At 38.2% G+C, this 21925-nt stretch overlaps 1 protein-coding gene across 2 annotated transcripts in view; it reads left to right on the top strand.

The window, feature by feature from the left end:
- The window catches only part of LOC115795549 (adenylate cyclase type 1-like), a 44399-nt gene that overhangs the window by 13780 nt on the left and 8694 nt on the right, over positions 1-21925 (top strand). For both annotated transcript variants that reach the window (XM_030751521.1, XM_030751520.1), the window contains exons 4-7: positions 3916-4027; positions 18381-18508; positions 19703-19861; positions 20511-20652. In XM_030751521.1, coding sequence (XP_030607381.1) covers positions 3916-4027; positions 18381-18508; positions 19703-19861; positions 20511-20652 — 541 coding nt within the window. The remainder of the gene's footprint in view (positions 1-3915; positions 4028-18380; positions 18509-19702; positions 19862-20510; positions 20653-21925) is intronic.

Here is a 21925-nt window from a genome sequence, read left to right as displayed (position 1 = left end):
TGCTCACTTGTTCGGTAATTCTCAGTAAAAATTAAAGTTCCTCTGCTGGAAACTCATCTCTGTTCATCAAAATTACACTCCTTGGTCCTTGCCTACAACCCCTTGGCCACTCATCTGTAACTCATCCCTAGGTTACTTTTGACTCTATCTTTTGTCGTATGTGGCACACAATAAGAAATAGTCCACTTTAGAAATATTCACAAATTACTGGAAATATTCAGTGGTTTTAGTGAGTTTGCTGCCTGGATAGAGAATGCAAGAGGGAGCACTCCTACAGTGGCCTACTTGCTAGAGGTGAATGCATAGAAATATTATACATTATGATATGTTACTTTTTTCTCACATCTGTGCAATCCAACATGGCACGGACTTTAAACTAAAGAGCTTTTAGGTCACAGATTGGCTAATGTCCGATCCAACTGCCTTCAAGCAAGTTATAGAAAAATTTGGTTATGCAGTGCATGTGTGAAAATATAGAAGCTTGTTTCTGCCACTGAAAAAACATTTTTTGCCATCCATAAGTCAAAATTTGGGGTTGGGATCTCAAAATTCTGACTTATTAATGCAAACTTTTGAGAAAATAACTTGAAATTTGAAGGACCATAGGTTTTAAATTCAAGAGGAATAAAATTCAGAAGTAGAAGAAAATAAGTAAATGCATGTAACATTTTTATTGTATGCTTTTTCCACAGATTTATTGGCTGAAATTAGCAATTTGCAGATCATAAATGTTCATTGTTCATAAATGAAAATTTAAAAAGGAAAGAAGAGACGGGAGAAACATCATTCAACCATGTTATGAATGTTGACGGTGTATAATTTGTCCATTAAGGAGTGCCCTGCAACTTCCCTCTTTGCAACGTATGTTTGGAAGGCCACAAACATCTTCTAAGCAGAGTTGGGGAGGGCGTAAATGAGTATATAAATGACTACAAATAACAAATGTTAGAAAAATACTTTTACATTTCATGTGTCTGAAAGAAAAAAAAAAAACATCAGTTGACATATTGGAATATCAGAATTTTAACTCACCAAATATCAGTACTGGTATCAGGCTTAAAAATCCTGTCTCAGTAGGGCTCTAATGTTTGGGTGGAAAATGTAATGGATTTTTTATTTATTTTTTTGATCATTAGTCAAATGAGTAATATATACAGTGCTTAACGAATTAACGAATTTATTAGTCCACCTGTCAAAAACCAGTTAAAACTAAATCATTTATTATTTATTAAGCAAATAACAAACTGAATTTGCATTTTTATACCCAAATTTGAGCCAGCAAACTGGACCTCTCTGAGAAGTCAGAAATTACAAGTACAAACTTTCAGAGGTGTTTTGTAAAATGTAATCAAGTAATCCCTGATATTGTTACTTTAATCTACCATCTCACCTTTTCAGAAGTAACCAGTAGGTATTTATTCTTAGTAATGTGATTATATAATCCAGATTACATGTAATCCATTTATACCCAAATCTGTCCGTTGCTTAGTTTTGTTCTTTTCAGAGTTTTATTAAATTCATGTTGAAGTGTTTACACTAACATGGTATTTAACATTGCAAGTATTTGTCAGCCACAGATGGTTGCCAATTAAAACAGTAACACAAACTAAGTCCGCTGCCCCTCATTATGGTGACATCTGTGAGACAGCAAGATGACATTTAGCAGCTCTCTCTCTTAGAGATCCAGCACTCTGTCACTTTGTGAAAACTCAAGCCCACATGAAGGCAACAGTCTGCCATCAGTACAAGAGATGCAGACATGCTGGTTGTTCGGGACAGGTAGTATTTAATGACTGATCAGGTTCACACTCTTCACTGCCACACAGGACTCAGGGCGAATACTTTTCATCACAAAGTTCTTTGGGGTATCTGGTCACGATACACTGACATAATAATAATCTGTACAACAGAATGTTAAACTTCTCACACTTTTGGAAAACAGAAATATAATCTAAAGTAATACGTCAGGCCTCTGAAGGGGGATGGTTCCCCTTTAAATATGGAACTAACATTTGAGGGTGAGCACAGTCCATAGCATGACTGTTGCTACAGAATAAACACAGCTGGTTTTAACTTGAGCCATACAGCTGAGCTATCAGGCTGCTAAGTTTGTATTTCATATACAAAGTCAAAACTAGCAAGCTATGCTAGCTACACTATGGAAATAAGAACTATCTAACATGACTCCTCTCACATTTTACTAGTTCAGTGTTAATGTTTGTCTTGCATTATAAAAAGGAGGGGACAGCTAAGTAAGCTGCCTCTCTTTTTCTGGGTCCAGTGGTGGTGCCAAAAATAAGGATTAGACTGTTCCATGATACAAATCACAACACTGGTGGAATCATAGTTATGGTTAGAACACAAAACATGGGCAGGACAGAAAAAGTAACAACTGATATTGTCAATCTCACCCTAGCTCACTGGTTCTCAAACTGTCTTTAGCATGCCTCACTTCATAGGCCAAAAACGTTTAGCCCCAACCAACAATTTCATTTTAATAAATCAGTAGCATTAAAAAAATCCTTTAGAATGGTTATTTAGTGAAATACAAAATGAGTATAATAGCATCTGCAAACTCTGGTCATGTACTCCACTGGCGCTATGACACTTTAATATGTGGCCTGGCCAGTCAAGGGGTGAGAGGCAGAGTATACCCTGGACAGGCTGCCAGTCTATCACAGGGCGTACCTTGCAGAGAAACAGCCATTCACGCATACGTTTGCCTATTCAGAATCTTTGATAAACCTAAAATGCATGTCTTTGGACTATGGGAAGAAGATAGGAGTACCCTGAGGATGGAGAGCATACAAAGTCCACACAGAAAGGCCTCAGCCACCCATTGAATTCAAACCCAGGAACTTTTTGCTGTGAGGCTAACCACCAAGCTATCCGGTGCTAACTACAGCACCGGTCTAAAAATAACATAATAATAAGATAATAATATTTTTAATGTATTGCATTTCTGTAAAAAATTTAAAATTGAAATTAAAAAAAAGAGTTAAGAAGTGCTTCACATTTAGGATAAAATCAGCACATTAAAAATAAGTATATGTACCCCATCCCAACATACAGTACACACATATAAGCATACATTAATACTTTACATAACTACTTACATACAAGCATTGGTATGAATCATAGCCAAAAAGTGAGAAACACATGTTCTGAATAAGCTAAAACGAGTACAGAATGTTTAAGAACAACCTAGCCAAATGTGTTTTGAGCAGACATTTAAAATGAGCCACTGAATCAGCTGACCTGATGGATTGAGGAAGGCTATTCCAATTCACTAATCACGCCAGAAGAGCAAGTAAAACTTAGATGGCTTATTCTGGGTAAAACAAATGCCGAGCATGTCAGTTCAGGCACTTTCAGTCTTATATGCAGCCTGTCAAAAGGGAATACCAGTACTCTTGATGGTTGCATTATATCCTAGAATGTCTCCTCTCTGATCCTCATGAGATTGCTGTTGCTTCTATTTTGAGTGGCTCTGCTTGACTGCACTGCCAGTCAGTTAGAGAATGGGGCAGGTTATCTATCTATCTATCTATCTATCTATCTATCTATCTATCTATCTATCTATCTATCTATCTATCTATCTATCTATCTATCTATCTATCTATCTATCTATCTATCTATCTATCTATCTATCTATCTATCTATCTATCTATCTATCTATCTATCTATCTATCTATCTATCTATCTTTATTTGAGTTTATTTTATCTGTAGTTACATCATTCAACAGCAATGCACAAACTGACTTTGGTTCAATTTTGATCAAAGTCATTTTCAGCACATTTCTGGGAGCTAATCTGATCAGCCAAAAAAAAATAAAAAATCTGTTTCATTGATGCAGTTTGCTGTAATAAATATCCAACATTGACTCAAATTGTTCTTTTCTTTGTTTTTTACAGTATCCTGTTTGCAGATATTGTTGGCTTCACCAGCCTGGCCTCTCAGTGTACAGCCCAGGAACTGGTCAAACTATTAAATGACCTCTTTGGAAAGTTTGATGAGCTTGCCACGGTGAGTCAGTCTCCCTTCCTTAAAGACATATCCCTCACTTAACAGCCACTGTTGACATTGTTACAAAGCGGCTTTTTCTCTGCGTGCACACTTTCTCCACACTATGCAACAATCTTGTGTGTGTGTGTGTGTTTGTCTGTGTGTGTACAGCTTTGGCCACAAGCTGTTGGCCCATGCCACTAGCTTAGCATGATGTCACTATGAATATTGGAAGCCCATATGATGCTTAATATGATTATCCAGTGTTTCATTTTGAGGAACAGTTGACGGACCTCTTTAATCTCAGCCAGATTTACGTAGGGATAAATCTTGCTTCCTCTCTGGTTGTTTAAATGAACAAAATGAATGAATGAATTAAGAGCAAAGTTGTACTAGTCACAGTTGCTCTTGGTTTGCTCTTGGAAAAGATTTCAGACTGCCCATCTGTCAATATTTCACTCCTTTTGACTTTGGTGCTGAAAATCCTCTCAGCTTTTCTCATTAAGTTTTACCGTTGCAGTTAATCTATTTGTTTTCTAGTTCGACACCATCAGCACAAAATCTTTTAATCAAAATACTTTACATGCTATCAACACATGCCTCTAAAAAAGTATGACATCACTCTATGATGTGTGATGTAAATTTGGCTAAAACATACTGTGTTTGGGATCCTACAGATCACCCTGCCACAACCTTAGCAACATGTAATCTGGCCTCTGTTACTTACACTAGGCACATGCCCTTGTCAAATCCATTAATCCACAGGATTACAACTAACCCTTTTTTTGCTTTCATAGAAGGTTTTACTCAGCTGTATGAGAGCTTTTATTTTTAACTTGTTTGTTTACAGACATAAATTTAGAACTGTCTAAAGAGAGAGTGCCATGCATTTCATTTGCTAATGGCAAATAAATGTTGCCTTTTCAATTAATCTTTGTTTAGTTAGTTTGCCTGATTATAGTTGGGTTCAATTTCTGTTTTCATCCCATGGAAAGCTGCTCTCACCCTGATATTTTATTACCAAAATGATTCTTTATGTTAAAATCCACATGCTGACATGTAAACAAGGTAGTGTGTTGCGTATGTATTTTAATTTAGCTTCAGAAGATACATTTTCACTTTGATTGCCCCCCAATTTTTTTTTGGCAAAAGAAATTATTTCTAGAACGATGCCAGTTTTATTGCTGTTGTGATTGTTGCTGTGTCATTCATTTACTTACAACTAAATTGATTGGTCTGACTATCTTTTGGCCGCTTCCAGGGAGCCTCATGTTACACACTGAAAGGCTGTCCCCAGCCATAAAAGTTGTCATCAAATGCCCTGACCCAAAACCTCACTCGTACTGAGCCACTTTGGCAGGAAGTGGCAAAGTCAGTGACTCATAGCTGTGGTCAACGTGGGCACGCAGTCTCCTCTTGCTCCATACGAAGAGCGGGCGATGCCACATGGCCACCAGGCATCGTCTCATAATACCATTCCAGCACCATCCCCACACCACCTGTCCACGCTTTGGACTTGTCAAGCTGCACGGGAAGTGGGCCAGGAACACAGTGTTCTCCTAAAGTGCTGTTGATGTAGCAGACCAAGTCTTCTCTCTTCTCTCAAAAATTTTCAGCACAAGTGGAAATAAGGCATCAAATCTTAAAGACACTTTGTGAGAATGCCTATACTAACTGCAGTTTTATCTCCTTTTAACCAGAGGGAGCTTGGAAGTCTGAATTTTTATACTGCATAGCCAAGAAAAAGAAAAATATTTCAGAGTTCCAGCTTTTATAAACAATTTATGATTTTCCAGCCATGTCTTAAGATTATTTTGCACTAATGTACACAGAAATAATTTTGTTAATCTCTTCTGTGTTAAAGAGAGTACAATTAAAAGTGATGCACATGAGAATTTCAAATAGTTGTCTAAGTATTGCATATTTTCCCATACAACAAGATTGCATTACGATCATCCATCATAAGCACACCATCCATCCATCCATCCATCCATCCAGGTTTGTGGTGGGGCTGGAGTCTAAACCAGCTGTCACTGGGTGAGAGGTGTGGTACACCCAGATCACCATTCTGTTGCAGTGCTAACACACAGACAGAGAGCCACTGAAGGTCCAATGCACAGCTATGGCCAATTTAGAATTACCAGCATGTCTTTAGACTGTGGGTGGAAGTTGGAGTCCCCGTAGAAACCCATGCAGACACTTGGAAAACATGCAAAGCTCACACAGAGAGACCCCAGCCAGCCTGTGGATGATAAATTAATTGTCATAATTGAGATTTTTTTTTTTTTAAATCATTGGAGGCTATACTCTTAAGTGAAATTTGATTCATTGCCCAGCCCTACCACCCATTTCCTATATCTGTTGGTATAAAAGGTGGACGTACCTACTGTGACATCTTCCATTGGTTTCTGAAGTCTCATTCTGAAGGCTTTGAAGCCATCTTGGTTTAAATAGAATAACGGCAGTGACAAAAGAGTCTGACTGCAAAACCACTTGCATGTATTGAAGATCCACATATAATCCTCCATATGAAACATAGTATGACCACAATTTACAAAATAGACTTATTTCGAATTTCAGTATGACCCAGAATTAGTGACTGAGCCCATAAACTCACCAGGAAAGTGTTTATAGAGGTTGAGACATAAAGCCATTTCCCCATAGACTTCTATAGGAACAGAAGTCGTTTTGCAACTACAGCTATCGCCATCTGGTGGCCCTCTAATAGAATGCCGGTTTAAGGCACAGGGTTGATGAAGATAAGATCCAGATAAAGATCAAGATGATCCTTATTTGTTTTGCTCAAAAAAAGGTTGATAAGAACAGTGAAGCTGAAGTCAATCATAAATGAGATTTGGTGGGAGTGAAACCAAATCAAATAAATATATGTGGTGGAATAACTCTAAGACACTCCTTAGAGCTGAGGTGAACTGCAGAGTTTGGTGACAGTTTTCTGTGAGTTTATCAGTAAAAGCTGCAAATATAACTGTGACAGTTCTCTGAGTCCATTCATGCCATGGGCTGCATGCAAATAAGCACTGCACAGATGGTAAGAAAGTACAGTACATGTGTTGCTGTACAAGCTAATAGTAGTAATAAATAAATAAAGCAAAAAGAAAAAAAAAGCTTCGGGTCCTGGATCAGGTCCAGATTTAAATTTTAAATGTGACAGTGCATGTTCTGCTTTAGCTGGACCAAGTGCTGGAGCAGCTCTACAAGATACAGGTCAAAGTCAGATTTAGTTCTCAGTAATCAGTGACTAGAATTTTATATTTTTAGCCTTTACATCAGTGACTATAGTTTAACATTATATACTTTTACCTTTTATATTTTTAGATATTTTTTGTGTGCTGTGATGTGTGAATTACTTATTTTGATTCATACATTTTTACCATTTACTATTGGCTGCAGGTACAAAATAAATGCATTCTAATATGTATAGCTGTGCATGTGATAAATAAACCTTATCTATCTTGTCTTAATCTTATGCAGAATTCTGTGCCCTGATAATCCTTTGCCAAAATACTACCAAACATAAATATATCATAACCATGCCTATGACATGATTTTACCTTTCCCTCTTAGTGTTGCCAATGCCAGTCCTGTCTGTCACAAGAAAGCTAAAGAAATAAAATCAATTAGAAAAAAAAAGGAGAGCTCTTCTGTTGCAGTGCACATGCCGATAACACTTCATCAGATCTGCAGAAGTGTGATTCTTCACTGAGTTAATCAGACCAATTGGCAGGAGCATAAAATATGGGGGGGAGGGGGCTTGAAATTTAAAGTTTACCGGAAACCCACTAACACTGATCAGTATTTGCTGTTTGATTCCCACCACCCACATGAGCACAAGCTGGGAGTAATTATAACTCTTCACCACCAGACTGACTACCACTGAGACCAAAGACAAGGGGTGCATCTCAGGAAGGCTTTGAAACCTTATCACTACTCAGACTTGGTGTTTGCTGAAGCTGTGAAAATACAACACACGATTGACACCTGGATTATTGCTCCATACATAGCTGAAATGATCAGATTTACTGTACAGTAGAAATGGTCTGTTTTTTTATAGAAAAAAATAAATAACTAACATTTGCACATTTGCAGCAGTTGTTTCTAAGGACATTAAGAGACGAGGGACATTTAGTTCAAAGACAAGAATGTAAATTTGACACACCAAATGGTCTTCTTGAGCCCTCCCCCAAAACACTTCCTCTCCCTGGCTGAGTTTCCAACAATCTGTCCAGCACCCTAAACAACAGTTTCAGCTGTGAGAGTTACTGAGATTAATTTTTGGTTGTTATGGGTGCTATATAACATTAATAGCTCTGTACTGGTTGAGCTTTTGTGCCTGTATGCACGCGTGTGTCATGGCTGTTTCCGTGACAAAGTTTCACAAAGCTTTTCATTCTTGTCTCCCTTTTCTCTCCTCTTGCAACACCTCCCTGCATCACAGCTTTCAGACTCCTCCGCTCCTTGTTTCTCAGCTTTTTGATTGACATGCGGCAGCCTACTTCTCTCAACTCTGTCTTTTATGCCCCGTGGTTCTCCGCACTCTCTTCCTCTTTCATGTTTCCATTTTTAGAATGGCTCAGTGATGTATCTATCTTCTGTCTCTTACTTCCTTGACAAGTTATAGGTTCCTTTTCATTCACTCATATATGACTGTTAAAGCTCATAAAATAACCCTTTTGCTCATGCGCAGGTCAGGAATGTATAAGGTTTGGATGAGTCATTGTAATTTTAAGAGGATAACAGTTCACCTATCTGACAAACAACTGGCAATACAATTATTTCCTGGTTAAGTGGATGGAATTTCAGCAACTGGAAGAAGTGACTGAGCAATGACTCACCTAAGTGTGTGTAGCCTAAGATCCAACAACAACATACCTCATACCTCACTTTCTGAAAAAAAAAAACCTTAAATAGCCTGTCTCCATAGCTTTATACATCTTCAGAAAATACTCTGAAGGGTAGTATAAGGCAAATACAACTGAATGAAATAATAACCAAAGTGAATTATTCTTAAATGGAGCACAGGAACTTGTCACTGCCCACATGATGACATCTGCCTGCCAGAATGATAAATCTGGGTGCAGACACAATTAAATAAAACTGTTTGGGTTTTTTTTTTTCCTGATGAGCAGATGCAAGGATTCCTGTCAAGTCCTGCTGCTTCCCTCAGACTCCTATGCACTAAACCCAAACCAAACAAGCCAGCATGGGCTCTTGACGTAGGAGAAAGTGGGGAAAAAGTGCTTCTGTTTCAAGAAAAAAAAAAAAAGAAAGAAAACATCATGATGGAGGTTTCTATTGCAGTTTTTATAACATGAAAAAGCTGAACTTGTGTAATACTGGACAGACAGCACGGTGTAGATTTAACAGGAGGGTCAAAATTTAAGCAGAAAGAAGCTGAGATTTTATGAGACTGAGTTTTTATGATTTATCTGACACTCTCAATAATGAATCTTTCTTCTGACACATTATGTTTGGCTTTAAGCAAAGCAATAGCACTTATAGAACTGTTATTGTTATTTGACAAAGCTCCCTCAAAAGCCTCAAAATCATAATGACACTGTTGCACCTCTCTGCATGAAACCTGCATTACATTATGTACGTGCTGCTCAGCAACTGGGCAAACTATATAAAGCTTGTCATTATTAAAATAAATGCTTACTCTTTTCCAACATGGAAAGAGTAAAAGGTAAATTTTTTATAAAAGGAAAAAAGGAAAACCTAACAAGGCATGCAGCTGCTGTTTAATTTATAGGAATATTTTGTAGTTTGATAGTTATTTATATGATTAGAATTGCTCTCCAATCATTCTGTTCATTTAGTTTGTTAAAGAGTTTATTCTTTTAGTTTATTATGTTTTGATGTCATCCAAATGTCCCTTTACCTTCCTGGGAATACTAAGATAAAATTGCATTTAACCTATTTTTCAATATCTCAATAATACATTTTTCCCCCTAATAATCCAGGGCTTCATTTTAAATGTCTTTATGCTATCATTTCTAAGATAGTGACTCCATAGTATAGTGATTTGCACATTCACTTAATGAGCAAAAGGTCCCTGATTCTGTGCCAAGAGGAGAGTCATATCCATTGGTGGTTGTGTCAGAAAGGGCGTCTGGTGGGAAAAAATTCAAAATCTCACACCTGCAAAGCTGCCTGCTGTGGCAACCCCTTCTCTTGAATAAGGGAGCAGCCAAAAGTAGCTCTCTCTATCATTTCCAAGATAAGGCTGGACATCAAGCAAAAGTAAGAGTGAGTTGGCTAAGTCAAATAAAAGGAGGCCTTCTGCTTAAAAAAAAAATAAAGTTGGTATCCTGTGAGCTGGATCTTAATGTAATCCCATGTAAAATGAACTTGTTTGTGATGAGCCTTTAATGTTGTCTTCTTCAAAGTAATTGATATCCCGTGAGACTTGACAAGCCAGAAAAAAAAAAACCAAACAAACTCTCTTTTGTTCTGTTACCCACATAAATGCTGCAGGAGACCAAGTGTCCAAAACTGCATTGACTACAACTCAAATACATTTTCACCAATTTCTTTTTGCTAATCTAGGAAAAAATGTGTGTCCTGTTTCCAGTTCTGATCAAATGTAAAAAAACAAAAAAACAAAAAAAAAACCCAACAGTGCCATCTTTGAAAATAAACCAGTACTGGAATGCTGAACAGTTGGTATTTGCCATATCTGTTAAATACTTCACATCTACATTAATAGATTTCTTTTTTATGCCCACTTGCTCCAGCCCACAAGGCTTGGTTGGAAGGAGGAAGTGTTGATATATTTTTCATTTGCTGTTGCACAGAAATTAAATTCAATCATTCAAAGAGCTGGTGGCTAAAAGGGAAATATCCACGCATACGCAGGGGATGGAAAAACATTAGTGGAGCAGGGGAAATATTGAGAGAGCCTCCATGGCACTCCTAAAGATTCTGCCCAACAGAGGCACCCCTGCAATAAGTCGCTGCCTGTATTGATGAAATGTATTGATGAAATACTTAATAAGCCAAGAATGGGGGAAAAAAGAATATATGTAATGGCCTGATATAAAATGCACGAAACAGTGCAACTACTTGTAAATAAATTCCACAAGAATACTGCAGCTACTAATGTGATCAACTACAAGGCACATTCAGAAACACGAAGAAGGTAAAACATGTTTTTCTTATGTACTTTCAGCACCCAAAAGTTACAGGAGTGGAATCTTTAGCTCATCAACAAAGCAGTGATTTTTGTCTTTGTACCAAAGGCAAAGAACAGTGTGTACTGCACTTTGGGGACTTGTAGGAAATTAACTGATGAGCTGGCTCATGTTTTTTTTTTTTTGCTTCATAATCATTTATTAAATATTCCCCTTCCCTGTATTTGTGTATCTCCATAATTGTCTACCTCCCTTTGTCTGTGTGGACTGAAATGATTGCTCATTTACATTCCTGCAAGCATATGGCTATAATATTTCCTAATATTACCACTTAATAGTTCTGAATGCAGTGCTCAGAATAGGGCCTAACCACATTAAGACCCTGTAAAAAAAAATGGTTATCTTAAAACTGCATTTTTTTCTTGCTTTTTAAATTAAATTTAGTAGTGTTAATCTACCTAATGTTCTGTACCCATCTACACTGATGACCACCAAGATTGCCCACATTGCTTCAGTCATATGACACTAGTAATCCTGCTTGGGTCTGAATCAGCTCCTAAGCCCTCACACTGCAGATTAGCACAGGAAGGAAGGTAGGAGACACTGTAAGCACCAGGGCTTTCCCTGCTTCCTGTAGCTTCAGCTACAGTATGTCTCACTATAGCCCCATCTGTTACTGCTCCACTTTGCCCAGAGTTACTCTGAAGAAACCTCAGTGGCTCTGTTCCAATAAAAAAAAAAAATTCTTAGTGAGACAGACTTAAAGAAGACAATGTATACAATACTGTGCAACAAATCTTGAACCACCATTTCTTTATATTTTGCTTCCAGCGAGCTAGTCTTTCTTGTATTTTTTGTGGTCTTGAATAATAGTTTTCTGGGATTTGTGAAGATTTTTCATTGGACATTGGCTGCTTTTTCACTTTTTGTTTAGTCCAGTCCTTGTATCTGACCATTTTCAGAGGAATGTTTTTGTTTGTTTGTATATTAAGCCACTTAACATTGACCTTGAATTATTTAAGCATAAAAAAGGCACCTAACTCAAAGGATGAACCAGTGTTGTGTCTACACATAACAGACAACTTGGCAAAGAACCATTTTTAAATTGTGTCTTTAGGCACTTTGTTACCAGCAGCCATAATTTGGTCCAATTTCTTTAGATTAATCTATGAAAAATGCTAAAGATAACACAGTGTAAAAAGGCATAAAGTAATATGGCCACCAGGGTGATTTCCAAAGAGTTATTTGTCAAAAACGTGGCATATCTCAGCACGGTGTGCAGTGTGTACTTAAAACAATTTGAGTAAACTGGACAAGTCCCTCAGTCCTCTTGTGTTGGCTCACCATGTCCCAGCTCTCTCTCTTCCCTTTTGCGCTCTCTCTCCTCTCCTCTGTTTGTGTTGAGTTGACCTCAGCCTTGTGTTTCAGGGGCAGGACTCATCTTGTCTTCCCATCCTTTTGCTTCACACACCTGGAAGTAATGAGCTCACTTGTTCCTCGTTTGCGTTCAGTTGCTGCTGGATCGTTGAACTAACAACATTTAGTAAAGCTGGTTCCGTTGCTTGTTGTTTTGCTCTGTTTTCCCTGTGAAAGTGCTTGTGAATAAACTTGTTGAACTTTTAGAACTGAGTCCTGCATTTGAGTCCAATCCATCTGAGTGGTTATAACAGAGTGATCTAGCCAAGAAATGGCCTCAGTGGACTCAGAAACAGTGCGGTCACGTCCTCTTTATTCAGGAAGTCCAACTCCGGTGTCATAAACTGCCAAGCATTTAAACACTCGTCAGGCCAGGTGGGCACTATTCTTTGCCAGTTAAATCTAACCATAACTTACAGACCAGGTTCCCAAAATGTCAAACCTGATGCTGTATCCCATCAATTTTCCATCTCTGAAACTACCATGAAAGAAGAAACCATCCTGCCTCTGGTCTGTGTCATCGGTTCCCTGACACTGGCGATCGAGTCTCTGGTCCGGGACGCCCCGCAGGATGAAACTGACCCCAATAACTGACCACCAAATCCCCTCTACGTCCCTTCAAAAGTCCGTTCTCAGGTAATACACTGGGCACACACAGTAACAGAGTTCCCTTCTCACACAGCTAAGTTCACTTCTCATCCCGGAAAGATTCGTACTATAACCTTTCTGCAACGTCTGTTTTGGTGGCTATCCCTTGTCACAGATGTCTGTGAATATGTCTCTGCCTGCTGCGTTTGCGTCCAAAATAAGTCTTCAAGCTCTTGTCCTGCTGGACTGCTCAGGCTGCTTCACAGTCGCGGTTGTCCATGATCTCACATTGCTTTGGATTTTTTTACTGGTTTCCCGCTGTCCTCTGGCAACCCAGCAATACTCATCATCATCAATCACGTCACCAAAACTGTCCATTTTGTTGCTCTCTTCAAACTACCTTCAGCTCTAGAAACTGCCCAGTTGCTCACAGACCATGTCTTCCAGCTACATGGCATACTTGAAAACAAACGTATCAGACAAGGACCTCAATTTATCTCCCGTGTCCGGAAGGAGTTCTGTGCCACACTTGGAGCTCAGGTTAGTTTTTCCACCCCCAGAACAACAAGAGAGCTAGTAACGAGCTGGAAGCTGCCCTCCGGTGTGTTGCCTCCCTCAATCAGTCCACTTGGAGCTCCCAGCTGTCTTAGATCAAGTATGCTCACAACTCCATGACTTCCACCACAACTGGTCTCTCACCTTTCAAGGCTTCACTTGGCTATCAACCTCTGCTGTTTGCAGCCATTGAAAGTGAGATTTCTGTTCCCTCTATGCAGCATAATTTATGCCGGTGCCAACGTTTATGGCTCTACTAAGAACAATGTGCCATGTACTGCTGTGGCAGGCAGTGCAGAGGACCCCAAAGCAGGACACCAATGGCAAAAGCTTCACTTAGAATTTAAGCTTTATTAACTGGAGTATAACAAAGGACAGGCTGGGCGAGAGCCAGCAGCACAAACTTCAACTCCAAAACAAAACGTGACTTGACCTGACTCGACAACTTGACATGGACATAAAACATGAAGCACACAGCAGGAACAGCAGACATCAAACAACAACCTGACAATGAACAAGAACACAGACGATATATATACACACTTGGTAATGAGGAGAGTGACAACAGGTGGGATCACAGCTGAACATAATTTCAGAAACAATACATGGGGAAGCAAAACTAAACATAAAGTGCAGGGGAGACAAGACTGACACAATAAAACAGGAACTAACTAAACCTGGTATATGCAGATTGACAAAGAGGAAACCTAAACATGAGCAAAAGAGAAATCTAAACACAACACACAGAGAAACACCAGGAAGTCAAACTAAATGCAAGACAAGAGACAAGGGACAAAACAGACATAACAGAAAACCATGATAACCTAAAATCTTAATTCATAACTCAAAATACAACTCAAAGAAACATAAGGCGCACTGGGCCAACAGCCCAGGATTATGACACAATGGAGCAGAACAAACACTTGGCAAACCGTCACCAGATCCCCGCAACAAACCACCACCCAGGTCAGACAGTCTGGTTATCCAGTAGCATGTTCCTATCTGTTCTGAGTCCAAGAAACTCCCTCCCAACTGCATTAGTCCATTTGAAATTTAATTGCTGGTAAATCCTGTCTCTGTTCATCTCAAACTGCCACAAAATGTGAGAATTTACGTGTTCTACTACTAGAACTACGTCCTTTCCAGTCCATAGTTGGTGGGTCACCAGGAGGCTCTCATTAAGGGGGGTTACTGTCATGGTCCCCCTCTTGTTCCGGCTCACTTTTTTATCTCTCTGTCTTTCCTTTTGCTCTGTCTCTCCCCTCCTCTGTCTGTTTGTGTTGAGCTGACCTCGCCCTTGTGTTTCAGGGGCGGGACTCATCTTGGGTTCCTGTCAGACCTAAAAAAAAAAGCTATCTACAGCAGAAGAAACATATTTGAAATTATCAATGCAGAAAAATACCGTCAGATTTTGATCCACTCTGCCGGAGGCTTTTTCCTGTTAAAAGGGAGTTTGTCTTTACCACTGTCACCAAGTGTTTGCTCATAGTGGGTCGTTTTGATTGTTGGGTTTTCCCTGTAATTATTGTATGGTCTTTACCTTATAATATTAAGTGTCTTGAGATGACTGTTTGTTGTGATTTGGCGCTATATACATTGAACTGAATTGAATTGAATTGAATTGAATTGAATTGAATTGAATTGAATTGAATTGAATTGAATTGAATTGAATTGAATCAGTTATGGACTGGCCCCCACAAAGACCAGACCTCAACATTATTGAAGCAGTGCGGGATCATCTTGACAGAGAACAGAAAAAAAGGCAGCTAACATCCAAATAAGAGCTTTGAATGTCCTTTCAAAAGCCTGGAGAACCATTCCTGAGTACTTAAAAAAAAATTATAAGAAAAGTTGCCTAAGGGAGTTTAGGCTGTGTTGAAGAATAAAGACGGTCCTATCAAATATTGATTTTCAAGGTTTTTAGAATTGTACAAACCCGGTTTTTGGCATATACACTGTATTTCTTTGTATGTTTGCTTGTTTCAAGGAGGAGTAGGTTGAGACTTTTTTACAGTACTGTATTAATCATTTAAAAGAAGTAAATTCACCCTCTGTGGTCTCTCCTGTTGGGAATCATGGGGAAAGAATTTCATATTATTATTTGTTACTGTTTGAGACCTTGGGCGAGAAGTGTGAGAAAACCAAAAGCCCAAAAGTACCTTTGAAGTTTTTTAGTTGACAACTAATGAAAGTTTGTCAAATCCAGTAAGGGCTAACTGAGCAGAAAAATTAGATCATGCTTCTTTCTTAGTCACCGTAGTAAATTCAGGCATTTTGTTGTCAAGTGCATCAAATGTCAAGAAAGCCCAAGGCAGGAGACATCTAGAGGTTTATCGGTGGCAGAGAAAAGAAATAGGAGAGCAAAATATAAATAACTGCAAAAATATAGTGTATCTAGATAAAAACATAAAATTTAGAAAGATGTACATTTTATGTAGCACAATAATATATAATTTAATTTCTATATCTAGTGATAGCAGGCCAATTAAAAAAAACGAATCATCGTGCAAATTAGTTGTTATTTTTTTGATTTTCAGTTCTGTATTTGGGACAATAATTTAACAGAAAATCTCTTTCTCAGAGCAGAACTGCCAAGAGCCGCTCATCATACTGCTACAGCATAGCACTCGGTCCTTTGTAGGTTTGTGTCTAAGAATATATTTTGTAGAAACAGCCGCCATGCCACCGAGTACTTAAAAAGCATGACCACAGCAAGTAAACTTGCACAAGACAAAGAGCAGCCGCTAACAAGCTCTGGCTATCTTGCTGAATTTCACATGGCTCCCATGTTAAAAATAGAGCATCTGTCTTGTCCTGTGCCCACCGATGTGCATAATTATGAGTCTTTGTGCTCTTCACATGCATGGCCAGCAATCCCATTACCTCCATGGAAACAATGAAGGGTTATGAGAAGGCACCCAAGGTAACCTGGTCTCCGTGGTAAAATGAATGCCTGTTGCTCATATCCTGTAATAATGGGTTATATTTGTAAGCTGTTTTTTTTTTTCATGCTGCTGCTCATTGTGTCTAAAGAGTGAGAGTGACTAGAGAGTGACTCACCTTATTCCTTAAAATGAAACTGATCCTTTAATATAGCACAGCATTGTGGGAGCCATTTTTAGTGCAAGTCTATATTTTTAACAGTTTTAATGAGATACTGACTATGAAACACAAATATCTTTTGGTGTCAGTTTTTTTTTTTTTTTGGTGTTAATTTAATTGGCTGTCTCATATACAGTACACAGGCAGTTTCATCCTGTCTTTGAAGTCAGCTTTTATAACTAACGTGTGGTTAGCATGACCATCTCACTTCATCACAGAGTAGATATTGTCGGGACTGTATGAGTAGGTTATTAGGCAATTTAATTTAGCAAATGTAATCTGTGGCAGAAAGCATAGCTTTAAAACCTTCTCAAGAGGAAAAAACTTAAAGTAAAAATTAGATGGGATTGAATCCCCATGCATTAATGATAAATTTATAGCCAGCATTGTGTTAGCTTAGCTTAGCACAAAGATTAGAACAGAGAAAAACTGAGTTTCTAAGCTAGCTAAGGTTCCCAAAATATTTATCTGTTCTTTAAAAGATGCACAGCTACCAAGATATCAAACACTGTATTGTGAAGTTTTGTTTTGAAGCCTCAACTTTAGAATTTTGGTGAGTAACATGCTGTTTTTTTTGAAAATGTCACAAGCAAGAGTTGGACATGACTGAGAAACTGTTATTTCTCACTCACAAGGCAGCCACACTCTAAAACATGCCCTAGTTTAGCATCTTTTTAGCTCTAAATGGGGTATTATTTTACAATGTGAAAGCATGAATCTAGGGGTTAAAACTGTAAATTCATCAGGAAAATGTTTGAATCCAGAGGAGTGGCTTCTGTGGCCCTGCTGACCACTAAAAAGAATGCAGGTTTCAGACACTTCCACATTAGCTTCACACGTCAGACTGGGAGGCTACGTAGAGATTTTATATACTGTTTTGGTTTTGTACTCTTTTTAAACATTCTTGTTTTCTTTTTGACCTTTACGTCATGCAACAAATGGTCAAAGACACATCAGCGAGGATACCACTGTTCATTGGAACAAAGAGCTGGAGTGACTGTGGGCCTCAGTTAAAGTTTTTGTAATGAAGAGGTTATTAAATTATTTAGTATAAGAAAGGCAGAGCTTACACTACTGTAATCTGACCCAACATTTTAAATGATGATGTATTTTGACATAATTTAAACTATCGTATATTAAAGATGTTACAATTTAAAATAAAAAAAAAATGCAACTCTGAAAGCGCCTGCATCATAAACTTAATCATAACCTTAAGCCTTGGGAACTGAGTAGCAGCAGATAGCTAAAAGTTTACAAGTTACAGTGATGGATACTGATCAGTTTAATCAGTGTAAGAGGTAAACTATAATTGAATGTTTCAATCAAGCACCCCTGGTCTTAGATGCCTCTTGTGTGACTTTGAATAAACTGAACTGGAGGAATGCTGCTTTATAAAGTGTATTTTTAAATACATAAAAAGAATGACTAAGCTCACCGTGATTAATGAACATAATTTTTTTTTTTACTCTTTTAAAACTGCTGTAGCATCAGTTTGTATTTGGTGCAATTAAATATGGGGTCACAGTTCTGATCTCTCATTAAATTGTCTTTGTGATTGACAGGAGAACCACTGTCGCAGGATTAAGATCCTGGGTGATTGTTACTACTGTGTGTCTGGGCTGACACAACCCAAGACTGACCACGCCCACTGCTGTGTAGAAATGGGTCTCGATATGATTGACACCATAACGTGAGTCTCTTATGTCTGTGGATTTCATTTGTGGCCTGAAAACAACTTTAACATTCCAAACTCTGTCACAATAGTCTAAAATAAATAAATAAAAATTCTCAGTAGTTTTTAAAGTGAGTTCTAACACCGAAGATCTGGGCAGGATATGGTACAGCAGGTTTTTTTTTTTGTTTGTTTTTAAGGCTTTAAGGGAGGAAAAATAGGTTATATTATTTTCTAATTAGTTGGAAAGTGATTGTTTTCTTTGCATAGTTTGGAGGTGAAAAAGGATCCAAAAGAAAGTTTGAGACTGAGACGCGCCAGAAGATTACATCAGATACTTCCATGACTTGACTGAAAGTGTGTTAATTAAGATTAGACTTCACCAACACTGATTAAATAGAAATGCTCAACTTTGCAGTCTTTTTGTTCTCAGTCTATTTTGATAGATTAGAGCAAAGTAGAGCATTTCTGAACAGCTTCTGGTCCTTGATGACATCTTGTTATATCTATTTATAATGGACGTTTGTAGATACAGATTTTTAATTTTGGATGTGTGCATCACCTGTATTTGAACTCAATTATTTGGCGCTGAAGAACTGGTTTTGCTGAGTAAATGAAATCAGTGTGGGGTATAGTAGGGTATACATTTCAGATCGTGAAAGAGCTGGCAAATCAATTGCTAGCGTATGTATACTTCTTTTTTAATTACTATATGGTGTTCATATGCAGTTATGTGCATTGTAATACCTTGTCATTGTAACAGTGTTTTTAATGCTCTGCCTAATTATAGGTGTACTCAGAAATCAGCATGGCTTACACTTGGGAAAATCTAGTTGCATTATATTTGCATTATCAAGGAGTACTTTGTTAGAATTTCAGTAGTGTAAAGGGAATTTGATTTCACTAATAGTTAAAATCCTGAATCCTGCAAAGGACATATACTCATTAAAATGTTTTGAGATGTTAAAAGAAAAAAAAAGAATAATAGTTTTGGGGTTTTTTAAGTGCAATTTTTTCAGTGTTTGATGTTGAAATAAACCTCATGTCATTCAAAAGTATCCAGATTAGGTTATCCTTTTTTTATTTCAATAATTCAATGGATTAGATTCCTGACTTCATTTCAAAGTAATCTGACCCAACTCTAGATATAGATATAAATATTGTCCTAGCATATTACTTCACTGCAACTCTCCATGTGTTCTGTTTGTGTAGGTCAGTAGCAGAGGCCACGGAAGTCAACCTAAACATGCGCGTGGGCTTGCATACAGGTCGAGTGCTGTGTGGAGTGCTGGGTCTTAGGAAATGGCAGTATGATGTTTGGTCAAATGATGTGACCCTGGCCAATGTGATGGAGGCCGGGGGACTACCTGGGTCAGTACTCGGCATTTTACAAGTATACAAGCCTCAATGGCTATGGACACTGTTTGTCTGTGCTGTTGTGGTGCGCTGGAAAAAAATCTTGACAGATTATGTGACTTAGAACAATGGTAAGGTGTTAATATTTTTGCTCTATAATCTGTCTTCTTCACTGTGCTAATGCCTATTAGTCACTGATTTAAATTAAATCAGGAAAGAGGGCCAACTGCAGAGAAGACCTTATGGTTGAATTCTTCCCATTGGACAAGGAAAGCTAGAAAAACACAGAAACAGGCCTGATTCATCCATAAACGTCAGGCACTGTACTTGTGTATGGCATTTATATATATATATATATATACATATATATATATATATATACATATATATATATATATATATATATATATATATATATATATATATATATATATATATATATATATATATATATATATATATATATATATATATATATGAAAAAAAAAACCTGCCCAAAGAGTCTTATTTTGTTTTCATTTAAATGACCTGCAGAAGCAGAATTTCAGAACTAATTGTGAACATATCCTTCAGCTCTTGACTCTTCTGTAAATAACCTCCTGAAGACTGTGTGGTCATTAGTCTTGTTTTAATATTGCCTTATCTTGCCTTATCTGTATCACAGGAAAGTTCACATCACCAGATCTACACTCGAGTGCCTAAACGGAGACTACGAGGTGGAGCCTGGAAATGGCCATGAAAGGAGCGCCTTCCTTCAAAAACATGAAATTGAAACCTTCTTTATAGTGCCATCTCACCGACGGAAGGTACCTTGTTGCAATTCTGTGTTTAATAATGTACTATATGTATATCTGTATGTATAAATTATATCAGTAGTTTTCTGTCTTCAGATAACACTGTTTTTAAACCATGTCCTTTGATGACCAAGACAGTTTACTGAACACATTGGCTTTTACAGGTAATCCATATTAATTGACCTACCTGTTAAGTCGGAGCAGGATAGGTTGACAAAACAGGTTTATCTTGGCCAGTCACTTTAGCTCTGTGCACAGATCTACTAGAAAACATGCTTCAAAATCTGTAGAAATATAGTCCAGCTTGAATACAGAGCTCTCACACATTTGTTGTTGAGCTGATAACACGTTCAGCCTGTAATGGATTGGACTGTGGCTATAGAGGGAAAGGGAGAGAAAAAATGAAAAAACAGCCCGTGGCATCTTTCATCTTAAATTTGCACAGTCCGACAAACTTAAAGGGATGTGTGTGTGTCAGTGTATCCACATAAGCATGCACATTTCCAACAGATGTGCCGCAAGCAGCTGGAGAGGGAATTTCAGTCTTGTCACTGTATAACTCCATAAAGCCTCCTCTTCCTTCTCCTCTCCTCTCCTCTCTTCTCCTCTCTTCTCTTCTCCTCTCCTCTCCTCTCCTCTCCTCTCCTCTCCTCTCCTCTCCTCTCCTCTCCTCTCCTCTCCTCTCCTCTCCTCTCCTCTCCTCTCCTCTCCTCTCCTCTCCTCTCCTCTCCTCTCCTCTCCTCTCCTCCCTTCTACCTGCCTAACAGTATTTCTTGCAGCAGGTTATGCAAGACCACGCTTGCACATAGGTTACACGGCACCTTATAAGAACCTGTAATATCCCCGTTGTGTGTATTTTTCTTTGAAATGTGAGACACTTTGCTAATCCTCTTAATATATCTGATGGTTTAACTTCATCAAAGACATGGCTCAGAGTAAGATATGCACAGACTGCTGTGTTGGATAGGCTGAGTGGGGTTACAGATCAAAAGAAAAGCTGAACCCTTGACCCCAATAATCAGGGGATGAAGTGGTTTTCATTGTGCTGTTGGGGGCATTTTGCTGGCATAGGTTGAGCATACTTGTCCCCTCAGAAGGAAGGGTCACAGCAAATCAAGTGATCACCTATATTTCATGATGAATCATTTCTATCTAGATGAGAGTGATCTCTCCTATGATGACAGTGACCCCATCCATAGGGTGTGACTGAGAAGTTTGATGAGTATGAAAATGATGTGAATCATATGATATGGCCTTTGGAGTCACCAGCTCTCAACCCTGTTGA

Source organism: Archocentrus centrarchus, chromosome 17, assembly GCF_007364275.1.
Source record: "Archocentrus centrarchus isolate MPI-CPG fArcCen1 chromosome 17, fArcCen1, whole genome shotgun sequence".
NCBI classification, from domain to species: domain Eukaryota; kingdom Metazoa; phylum Chordata; class Actinopteri; order Cichliformes; family Cichlidae; genus Archocentrus; species Archocentrus centrarchus.
The sequence above is the reverse complement of the archived record's forward strand: the minus strand, read 5'-3'. Positions and strand labels throughout refer to the sequence as shown.